The sequence below is a fragment of the Protopterus annectens genome, chromosome 3.part1 (assembly GCF_019279795.1).
Source record: "Protopterus annectens isolate FY-2018-M chromosome 3.part1, PAN1.0, whole genome shotgun sequence".
NCBI lineage: Eukaryota > Metazoa > Chordata > Ceratodontiformes > Protopteridae > Protopterus > Protopterus annectens.
The window spans coordinates 242229961-242242277 of NC_056732.1; the positions used below are offsets into that span (position 1 = coordinate 242229961).

Below are 12317 nucleotides of genomic sequence, written 5' to 3' on the forward strand. Positions count from 1 at the left end.
CTTTGGCTTCTAGATTTGAGGTCAAACAATTCCGTAAAGGTGTCCTTCATATTAGGCCCCCAGGAAGTCTATTCCTTCTTCCTAAGACCTTAACTTTGTCTTGAAAAAATTGACTCATGCTCTTTTTGAGCCTGCAACTTCAGCTTTATTACAGCATTGTTCTTGGAAGACTGTTCTTCTTTTGACCCTTAACTCAGTCAGATGGGTGTCTGAGCTGCAGGCCCTTATGGCTATTCCTCCTTTTTTTTTAGTTTTTCATAAGGACAGGGTGTTTATTCGTACTAAACCTTCTTTAATTCCCCAGGTGGTTAATGAGTTGTCTCTTCAGTGTATTTATTTGCCCATTTTTTCCCCTTCTCCACAGTCTGCTAGTGAGCAGATTCTTCACACTTTGGATTTGTATAGACAACTCTTATATTATTTGGATAAAACTAAAGCCATTCTTAAATATGAGCAACTTTCTGTTTCCTTTCATCCTAGGTTTTGACTATTTCTACACAAACTATTTCTTCATGGGAAAAGCCATCTTCGTTTTGTTACTGTCTTCATGGGAAAAGCCTTTCTTCTGTTAAGGCTCATTCTGATAGGGCTCTGGCATCTTCTGGTGCCTTTTTCAAAGGATTGGATATCGGCTCTATCCCTGAGGGGAGCTACTTGGACTTTTGTGCATACCTTTACCAAGCACTATAAGTTGGATGGGATTTCCAGGGCTAGAGATGGATTTGCCAGGGCTATACTGCATGGTTTCATGAAGGCTGTGTTGGACCTTCCTCCTCCTGAGCTTTTGTACTCTCCCTACTGTAAGGAATACTACAGCAGTGATATAGAAGGACATAGTAAATCTTACCATAACTGTAGATGTTCTTGTCATCACTGTTGCAGTATTCACTCCCTCCCTCTTTTCCCAGTTTCTTTCTCCTTCTGGATGCACATGTTCCTATTTTCTCCTTGGACTGTTGTTCCCCCTGGGGCTTTTAATTTCTGAGGATGGTATGCCTGTACATCACCCTTATGCCCTATGCCATGCATGGGGAGCATACAATGTGACATATGCCATCCCTATTACAACCTAAGGATTTGGTATACTGGCCAGACATCAGGCTGCCCTAGGCAAGGAATTCTCACTGTAACAGGACATCTACTGTTATGGTAAGATTGTACACAACTGTACTTTCCATTGCTATGCAGTGCCCCCTGCACTGTTTTTCTGCTGGCTTTCTGAATTACATGGGGCACTTTGCTGCAACCTGGGAGTACATATTTACATGCTACATTTACTGAATAGCAGGTGTACTAGGTAATGCATTCACCAGAGAATACTTGTCTGTGGATAGTAAATCATTGAATTTGCCCTTCTTTAAGGCTCAAACTATCTTTACAGCTTATGGTTATGCAAGTGGTTCATAAGTCACATCTCAAATGATTAATTACTGTTATCAAGAAACATAAGTGTTTTAACTATTAATTACTGCAATCAAGACAGACCAATGGTTTATGCATGTATTTTGGGTGTATCATCATGGTAAAAATAAGAGTCATTAAGAAACCAGGAGGATTAAGTAATATTTATTTTCATGACCTATGAAACAATTAAATTCTGTTTATTATACTTCTGCTTGCTGCTATACCAGAGCACACATTAGTCTGCCTTTTGAGTGTTCATTTTATTACACAGTTTTATTAAATACTTTATTCGTTTATTTATCACAGGACCTAGTTAAGGTTTTTACATGCCAGAATATTGCAGTCCTGAAATGTGCCATGATATTTTGGCTCCTGTTAGCCATCTGACATCAGCTGTGTACTAGCTTTTGTTCCATCACCCCTGACACTCAGTCATGATACTGTTACATACTAGGGTGTTGCATGTGGGGAAATCTTATGTGGAAGTATTTGAGGAATACAAAGTGCGAGGTGCTTCCTAACCATTTCATCTGTACATGGCTTTTATGCCATACTATGCTCTGCTCTGAGGCTGTTCCAACAGCATGTTTATAAGCTAAGTAGATATTTTTATGAACTGCTCACTGCACCTTTTAAGTGATTCTTTGTAGTGCAAAATAGAACTGTTATGGCATCAGCTTGATAACTCTAAAAGGCAGTTGTTCGAAGGTTTGCAGAGCTTTAAAAATTAATTATGCAGGTCTCTCTGTTGTATCTTTTAAACAATTTTATGTATGTATGTATGTATATATATATATATATATATATATATATATGTTTTCATTACTGCATGTAAACAGTGAGAGATGAAGCAGAGAATGTAGGAGCAATGGTTCTATTCCAAATTACTGACACCAGTTTTTATCCTGCCCAGTATAGTGGACAACATTGTCACACCATCCCACTATATTGCCACAAATGTAAACAAACAAAAAAATTTATTGTCAGTAGTTTTTGTAAGGGAGTTGGGTACAACCTCAGCTCCCATCAGATTTATTGGTTCTTCTCCATAACCTCTAAACTTTGTAAACATAGACTATATCACACAGACTAAATGGAGAGAGGAAATGTCAGCAAGCAAAGGAGAGTAGTAGTGCTAAAGTTGAATTCATCCTCAAGTCTTGGCGAGTTCATTCGCAAGGTGGACCCGTTTTTTACAAAATCTCACCAAGGTGACACTGAAATATAGACTGTATTTATATGGCATATATCATGGACAGAAGTAAGTTAAAAACAAAAAAAGATAGCTGGGTGCACAAGTCCAAGGATAAAAAAGTGCTCAATTCTGGTAGGCACACTGGTGCCAGGACTGGAAAAAATGACAACGTAGAATCCTGAAAATCCGGAAACATTCCTACAATGGGGCTAAACCAGGACCAAGGGGAGGATGCCCCCCCTGTTGTAGAAGGAAGTAGCAGTCCACAAAAATCACAAAAAATTATAGGCCAAAGAAGAGCCATAAAGACGATAGAGTGGATTATTGTGGATAAGAAAGAAATTATGTATTGTTACTATTATGCAAAATCCCTGAATTACCAGACAGAGGATATACAAAGAGATTAAGAGATAAATTAGATGAAAGAAAAATACTTTCACAGGAAAAACTGTCAGAAGCTTCAAATAAAAAAATGTGTTCATTAATACAACAGTTTTGAAAAACAGTATATAGATCAAGAAACTTTGATCTGTTTGGAAAAAGAAGCATCTGAGGAAGTGCTAAAATGTAAACAATGAAACCTAGACATTTTTGAAAAGTATAAAAAAGAAATATGGACGTGGGAAAGAAAGAGAGATTTGATATGGTGCAATATTTTTGCAAAGGAGAAAGCCAAGTTAATTAATATAGAGAAAGCAGTCACAAAGATATTGAAAGAGAAATACAAAGGCATCCAGATATGGAAAATTTCACAATAAAAATACTAATATCGCAAAGATGGAATGTGGCAATGAAGATCAGTAAAGCAGAAGTTAAAGAAATAGAAGAAGTTATGGAGTGTCTGCAGAGTGAAGGATTTAATGAAGAGAGAAATACAGGCAAAGGAATCCAGACATGGAAAACTTTACAATACAAAAAATAAGAAGACAGAGGAAAAGTCGAAAAGGAGATCAGTAATGTAGAAGTTAAAGAAATAGAAATTGAGGTTATAGAGCACCTGCAAAGTGAAGGATTCAGTGTAGAAAATCTAATGTAGGAAGCACCACAATAGGATAGAGCAATGGATATCCAAATTAAGGAGAAACCAGTGGAACAGGAAGCAGTTGGTCAGGTGCCATATCAAGATATTTTGGAAACTTCCATAGGAAACCAGTATAAATGTTCACTTAAAGCTAGACAGCAAGAGAAGGAACAGGAGACTGCAGAAACATTAATGCAGTCAATGTTGAGTGATAGGCCAGTGAGTTCCCATATGACAAAGCAAAGGATGGCACAGGATGAAATTAAAGATAAGGTGCCACAGGAAGATGCTATAGAACTTTCTATATAATGCCCAGAAACAAAGGATGTACCCTCAGTCTGGAAGAAAATGAACTAAGGAAAGAGTTGCTTGATTTAATGAACGTAGATAGATGTATCAAAATCAATGGAAGAAATAGACTGCAGAAGGTTAATAAAACCCCAAAAGTCAGAAGTCTGATAAAACAAATGAACACAGTAATTAGGACTGTCCATAGAGATCCATGCAATATAACAGAAGTAAATAGGATATGTTATTGTGCAGCTAAATTAATAACTGATCAAGTTCTACCACAAGGGCATAGGGTAGTGAGGCAAAGGAAGGGGAGAAATTGAATACCATCATGGAAGTATAGAATAGAGAACAATATAAAGCAATTAAGGCAAGAACTGCCACTGTTAGAAGATATAGAAGAGGGAATAGATCAACAAAAATACTCAGAAATATAGATGTGATAACAGCAGTGAGAAGTATTAGAACAGACCAGGGTCTGTCATGCACTATCGCAAATAATAAATTAAAAATTTCAGCACAGGCTGAAAAACTTAGAAGATAAACAGATAAATATAAAGGAAAAGTACAAAATAGGCAATTTAGTGATGACCCAATAAAATTTTATAGAGAACTGGGAAACATGGTAAAATGAATTGAAAGACCGTCAAATAAAGAAGAAATAGATGCATTGAGAAATATGTATGAAGATCCGGTAGAACACAACAAAGATGCTAAGTGGATAAAAGAAGTAAAAGAAAGAATAAGACGTTTAAAGGTACAGGATATGAAATGAGATGAAGTAGCAGCCAGAGAGATTGAAACAAAGTTAAGAAAAGCCTCTAATTGGAAAACTCCAGGCCCAGATGGAGTGCCTAACTTTTGGTTAAAAGTATTAACATCTTTGCATGAAGACCTAGCCATGATTAAGAACTATTTATATGCGCACCCCAAACAGACACCAATCTGGCTAACAACAGGTAAAACGGTGCTCCTAACCTCCAAGCTACCCTAAAAATTATAGACCAATAACTTGCCTTCCGACGACGTATAAACTATACACGGGAATTAATGCTAACAGAGTTTATAGTCATGTAGAAGAAAACTCAGTTATGGCAGTAGATCAAAAATAAAATAAAAGAAAGTCATATGGAACAAAGGATCATTTGTTGTTAAATAATGTCGTAGTGGAGAACTGTAAAAAGGGGAAGAATCTAAGTATGACATGGATTGACTACAAAAAAGCATTTGATAGTATCCCACATTCATGGATAAAATAGTGCTTAAAAATGTTTAAGATACATCCTACACTGATCGACTACCTTACAGTGACCATGAAACAATGGCAGACCAATTTGCAATTAAACCATGGTAAAGGACAAATTATTATCCAGGGATAAAAATTCAAAGGGGGATATCCCAGGGTGACTCTCTGTCACCGTTGCTGTTCTGCCTTGCCCTTAACCCATTAAGCTGTTTACTTAACAGCTTAGGCCATGGCTACAATTTGGCTCATAGAAAACAACAAAGTCTAAAGACTTCTCGTCTTTTATTTGTTAATGATTTAAAACTGTATTGTTCTTTAGATGACGAACTGAAAGCACAGTTGCAGGTTGTCAAAACTTTTTCAGATGATATTAGAATGTCATTTGGTCTTGAAAAACGTGCAAAAGCAACCTATAAAGCAGAAAAACTGCAGCACCAGGAAGACATCAGTTTGAGACAAGAATGTGTGATTATAAAAGAACTTGAGCAAGAGGAATGTATAAATACTTGGGAATTGATAAAGGGTCAGCAATAAAACACGAGCAAATGTGAGTAAAACTTAGGAATATTTTAGAAAACTTAAATTAATCCTGAAAACAGGATTGACCTCTACGAACAAAATTCAAGCTATAAACCAATTTGGTCTTCCTGTCCTAACTTACAGTTTTGGAGTGATTGATTGGCCCCAAAACCTGTTGGATAGATTAGATATTAAAACAAGAAGGATGCTTCATGCTCACCAAATGATCTATAAAACCAATGCAGACCAAGATTATATATTCCCCATACTGAAGGAGGGATGGGCCGTCTTGAAAATTACTACATGTACAGATCTGCAATCATGGGACTTGACACATATCTGCTGACCTCACGAGACCCAAATGTAGTGAAAGTTTTGAAATATGAGGAGAATAAGTCTAAGTTGACTTCTCTGCTAAACTTAGCAGAAGCATATCGCCGTCAAGCAGGAATGGAAATCAAACCAGAAGCAGATAAAAATGAGGCAGCAACCGAAAGTGCCAAAACACAAAAGAAAGAATATAAGGTGAAGGATCAGATGAAAAGGCAAGAAATGTGGAAAATGTATAAATGTAGTTGCAAGTATAGAAAACTTCTGGAACAACCTCATGTTGATCAGGAACGAATGCAGGAATGGTTAAGGAGAGGTGAATTCAAACCAAGAGATGAAAGGTTAATATTGGCGGCTTAAGATAGTGGGCTACGTACATGCTGGTTTACAAAGTCCATTGAACATGTGGGAGAAACAGACAAATGTAGGTTTTGGAAAAAACAAACTGGAAACAGTCTCACACTTTGTTACCGGTTGTGACAGACTAATGGCAGAAGGACTGTATACTGAAAGGCACAATAACGGGGCAAAACTGTTGCATTGGGAATTGTGCAAACATTATGATTTTGAAGTGGCTGAAAAGCACTGGAAACATGAGCCACAAAGCATCATAGAAAATGATGACGTCTACATCACATGGGATCATCCATTACCAACAATTCAAAAGATAGATGCTAGAAAACCGGATATATTGGTCCAGGAAAAGAAGACAAAAGTAGCATTGATCGTTGAAATCACCACACCCAGTGACTACAGTGTCCTGCGCACAGAGAGAGGCAAAGTTATAAAATATCAGGATCTGCAAGCAGAAATGAGAGCAATGTGGAAGAAAGATACCCAAATAGTTCCAATAGTAGTAGGAGCAATGAGTCTTATAAAAAGTCTAAAATCTTATTTAGATACACTACCAGTGCATGTAACTCCATACAAACTGCAGGAGTCATAACTGGACACATTGCAGGAAATTCCTATCATGGTATTAGAAAACCCAAAAGACGTGGAGAAATGAAAACCGAGAGACTATATGTACTCAGAGAAAAGGGACACAATTATTCCCCTTTCTCTGAGTTGGTGCAACCTTCTGGGTAGCATATTTACAGATTGAGGGTATGGATGTAGAGTCTACACACCTGGGTTTGCAGGGGAATACAGAAATGATTGTTGGGGCAGTACATTAAAAACTGTCATAGAATGATATACTAAGTATTGGAGTAGATGTCCTTCCTTATTCTTCCTTACCAAAGGGATATCATTCCAAGGATTGATATAGTCCAGCCAGCATACCAAAGCCTTAGGCCCTTACAGTTACCATGCGTTAGACATATGTCCTACGTCTAAGATGTAAGGTACATAAGAGACTCACGAGAGCCTAATACTCAAAACTTCTATATTGCCATTCCAAGTGCTACCTTTTTGAATTCAGTCTGTGAAGCTGTTTTTCTCCTTGTTTCAGAGATCTGTCCTTCATTCCTTTTTGTTGGACTACTATTTTATACGTCATCCAGAAAGAGGCAATATAAGTGTGGGAGTAAGATTCCCCATAAACATAGCACCACAAGTGCCTAGCCTGTCTAGGTGCAGACCATGATCACAGTCCATCTGCTTTTTTATCAAGCTTTTGTACCCAAGACATTTTGCTGCAGTTTGTCATCCCTTTTGTTTACTTAGAGAACCAATGTCTGAAGTTACTTTCTCAGGGAACTAGAGCATTTGAATCTGCCTTTCTGGACATTCTGGCACCTCTTTAGAAGAAGTCTAAGAAGATATATTTAGAGGGTCTATATTGTCTACTCGAAGTTTCAAAACTTCGAACCTCATATGATCAACACCATATGAGCGAAGTCTGAAACATTGAATATATAATAAAAAAGAAAAACTTGCCCTAAATGCTCTGAGCAGGGGGCAAGGCCCCCTGCACCCCCCACACCCCACTACTTAAAAATATACCAACTCCGAGATCGCACTTCAGTGCAGAAAAGAGAAATCTTCCCATTCTGCGCTGTACGGAGCCATTTGTTTTAACCTTCGAACTTGTAAAGGTTTGGTCATATGGTGTCAACCATGTGACATTCAAACTTTTACAAGTTCGAGGTTATAATAGGAACCCTACCTAGAGACTTCTGCTGACTAGCCTCTACCGGTCATCTCCATTAGGTTAGTTCTAGAACCTGTGGACCATCCATTTTCAATGCCAGCTCCCTCTGTCACAACCTAGTTGGCAGCTGACATGTGGTTGGATTCTTGTACATCCACTGAGCTGAGCATACATCTATTACAGAAGAAAAGAGGGAGCAGCATTTGATTATATTTATTTTATTTGTTTAACATTTGTTGACTGGGAAAGTCTGACTAGGACAGAGCATATTTTCAGCGGAGGTCCAGGGAGAAATGCTCCAGATGCATGTCTTTTGAATGTGGGAAGAAACCGGTATACCCAGAGGAAACCCACATGAATGCAGGGAGGAAATGCAGACTCCGCACAGAAGGCACCTCAGGCGAGAATCAAACCGGAGAACCTCTTAGTGTGAGTTGTGGTCCTAGGGGGATTTCCCAGATTCTTGGAAGGGATTCCTGGTTCCCTCATTGAAGTCAGACAGGGCTCTTAAGAAAAAACAGACTTCCCGTCAAGTTAAATGAAGGGTCTAGGGGCAGAGCTGCGAGGGCCATCCTTCCTGTTTTTTGGAGGGCTCCTGTACAATAGCTTTTATATTCTCCCTTTAGTAAAGAATACTGCAGCTGTGATATTTCTTGAATGGCCCTCGTTTGTGTGTCTCTCAGGGCTTGATTTATAGTATAGTAAGGAATCATATAGCTGCAACCAAAACAGTTGCCAAATTGCAGGCCTTTGTTTGAAGTATCGTTTTGTGGTCCAAGTTGAATTGACAGCCCTCCCCCCTACACATTGGTAAATGTGCTGATACTTTACAACAATTACTAGAAAAAATATTTTTTACTTTTCTGTTAATGTCACAGACATCTTTGATACTACATTCAGGTCATCTTAAAATGTAAAGTAGTATAAATAAACATTTAAAGATTAGCATTTCAGTACTGTGGTACTGCTTTTGTAAATTTTTCAAAAGCGGTGGTAACTGCTTTTGAACCATTGACTGATCTAATTGCTGTGTCCTGCTGTGAAAACATAGTTACACTGGAAGAATCGGTGTAAGTTCTCTTCCTCTCTGGAATAAAGACAGTGGTAAACATTTTATTTCAAACCTCTCTGTCTTGTTTACAGCAGCTTGAGCTTTTGACTACACATTTCTCTGTGTCTGTGGTATGTCATGGCAGCTGTAGACAAATTCCTCTGCAACTTATGTGAGAAGTTAAGCTTAAAAAAGTGGGTGGTCTTTCCCTTCCTTTGATATCAAGGTGAGGAAATTAAAGTTTAATAAAGTACAAGCAGATTTCGGGTACCTAGACAGTGCTGGAATCACTTTAAAGAGAAAAGCAACCCAAGAGTTGAGTTAAACTGTAGGAGAAGGTGGGGTTTTCCTTGAAGATTCAGTAGTGGTAATGAAGTGACAGGGAGTACAAAGTTTAAGTTATTATGAAAGACTAAAATACCTGAACTTGTACAGTATCTCTTATAGATGTCTGAGAGGAGGTCTTATTCAAGTATATAGGGCATTTAGAGACAACTACCTCTGGGAATGTTTGGGGTTATCAAAAAAATTCTAGAGAATCATCAGATATCCTATGTAGAAGATTCTATAGGAATGAGAAGTGTAGTAACTGGTTCTCTGACAGAGTAGCTGATGCATGGAACAGACTACCAAAGTACATTAAAGAATGTACTAGTTTAGATATATAGAACAGCCCAGCACTTATTATGGGAACAAGTGTTATGGTATAGTGGCAAGCTAGAAGGGCTTTTAATGCCTGTGCTTGAAATATTTGTATGTATGTATGTATGCTGCAGCTTGGTAAGTTATTAAAAGTAAAAGTTAGTATTCTAAGGTTGTGATCATTTATTTTTAACACAGTATGATGGAATTTTCCTCTTAACTAAATTCTTCCATTGGTTTTCTTGGTATTACCATTGTTTTAACCTCTGAATTCTGTTTGTTTTCCAACACAGATTGAAAAGGAGCTAGTTCTGCTGAGTGTTCTGAAAGAACCAGTCAGCAGGTCCATATTTGACTATGTTCTGCGGTCAAAGGACATTGTGAGTCTTTTTAAGCACCTTGTTATGCGACAGAAGAAACGCACCGGTGTGATTACTGAATGCCCTCCTCCAGAAGATCCAGCAGTTGCTCAGTTACTAAAAAAGCTCTTATCACAGGTAATGCGTGCATTTACCGTATACAAATGACTTTCCTTGTTTTGTTTTATTATGCATTGTGGGGGAGGTCTTTTACATAATGGGCTCTTGTTTTCCTTTACTGTTTAAGATGTGAAAAGACAACATAATTAGCTTAGTACTGGTGCAAGATTTTCTATGATTTTCATTAAGGTGGTTGCTTTCCTGTTAGATTCCGTGTCAGATAAAGATAAATTCTTAGTAGGAGAAAATTATGCTACTTTCTTTGTAGTATTAGAGAAGCAGTGTAGATGTGGAGTTAAGATTATACAGGTACTGTGGGAGTAAAAAGATTGATGTAATGTGCAGTTAAATAACCACTGCTGAACTTTTGTAATAAGGCAGCACCAAAGCAGTTAATAAATAAGCACAACTGTCTAAATTTCTACTGCTGTGCTGTTTGTCGATACTAGGATATTTGAGAAGAGCAAATTTTAATGGGCTTAGTCATAGAATAGAATAGTGTGTGTGTGTGTGTGTGTGTGTGTGTGTGTAAGTGGATATACAGAGTAACAAGTGGTGTGCAAGAAGTGCAAAAGCTCTGTCATTGGCCTTTATAATAATCATTTAAAAAGTTGCAGTCTGAAGAGCAATCGGATAGAGAACTGTGTATTAGAGGAAATACTAGCATTTTATTTGCGGCTGCAGCTTTAGGACATGTTATTAATTTGTTGTAATTATTTCACACTAGAATTGTTGCTTTTGTTATCTTAGTTACTTTCTCAGTATGATGAGCTGACTTGTTTGTATAAAGGGCTGCTCTACTGCTTATACTTTAGCAGACTGTCAATGAACGGCATGTTTTTTTTAAGTGAAGAAGTAAAAATAATGATTTTCTGCACTGTGAGACTCTGCTACCTAAGGTCATATTACTAAAATGAACCAATTACCTGCATTTGGCACAACCAGTTAATTATTTCCAGGGAGGTGTTTGGACATTGTCAGTACAAACTAACTGCCAAATATGGGCAATATGAATATTAAAATCAAGTACACTTAAGTGCTTTTCGTACGTACAATGTACAAACTTCTTCTGAAGAAGTTTGTACATTGTACGTACGAAAAGCGCTTAAGTGTACTTGATTTTAATAAACTGTTTCACGGACTACCAGGCTGCCTTTTTGGATTTACTAGCCTTTTTCTTGTTGTTTGGTAGCAATATGAATATTACTCGTGGTTTTACATCATTGCACATGTAATTTTGTGTATGGAGTGTTCAAGTTTTGCTTAGGGGAGGACAGGAAAGTAATGGACTTTTGTAGCTCACAAAGAGGTGTTAACATATATCTAATTGTTTTTTTAGAGCACATATAAACGATTTGAATTGCTTTACTTCAGGGAGAAAGGTCATAAAATTAAAATGTAGATTATCTAACATCAAATTTAAGCATGTGCACTTTTGTTTGAGTGCAGACTCACAGTTGTGTCTTTTCCATGGTAAAATCAGCACACTCATAACTGTTCCTTTACAGCATATCATGTGTGTTAGACTCTTTTTGTCTAAAACTCTGGCAGAGTATTTCTACTCTAATGGATCGCCACTTTCCATTTACCTCCTTTATAAATATTGCGCATAGCCTTCTTTATTCAAAAGGACTCATGTAATGCTTTTTTTCCCCCCCCGTTTATTCACTGACTCATGCTTCCTTTCTTGGTTAGCCGCACATTTTAACCACTGTCTCTGTAGTTTACATTCAGTGTAAGCCAGCATTTAGCATTGTTAGGTGTGACTGTGTTTATGTTGATGTCCTTTTAGGGGATGGTAGAAGACGAAGAAGACAAACTCCTTGCTTTGAAGGACTACATGCTGAAATCGCACAAAGCAAAGGCCAATGTTGTGGATCAGAATCATCTCAGTGATGGTGCTCAGAAAGGGGTGATTGACCTAGCTTCTCTTGGGATACAGGGACGGCAGTTTGATATGGTCAGAGCTAAACAAGAGCCTGAAGACAGACGAGGTTGGTAGGGCTTGGTTCTTTTTTTATCATTTTATCAATTACAGCGATAA

General features: G+C 37.7%; 1 protein-coding gene across 5 annotated transcripts in view; it reads left to right on the top strand.

Moving 5' to 3' along the window:
* PIK3R4 (phosphoinositide-3-kinase regulatory subunit 4) overlaps nucleotides 1-12317 on the top strand; it is a 1126702-nt gene that overhangs the window by 392031 nt on the left and 722354 nt on the right. For all 5 annotated transcript variants that reach the window (XM_044066738.1, XM_044066737.1, XM_044066739.1 and 2 more), the window contains exons 9-10: nucleotides 10088-10291; nucleotides 12066-12267. In XM_044066738.1, the coding sequence (XP_043922673.1) occupies nucleotides 10088-10291; nucleotides 12066-12267 (406 nt within the window). The remainder of the gene's footprint in view (nucleotides 1-10087; nucleotides 10292-12065; nucleotides 12268-12317) is intronic.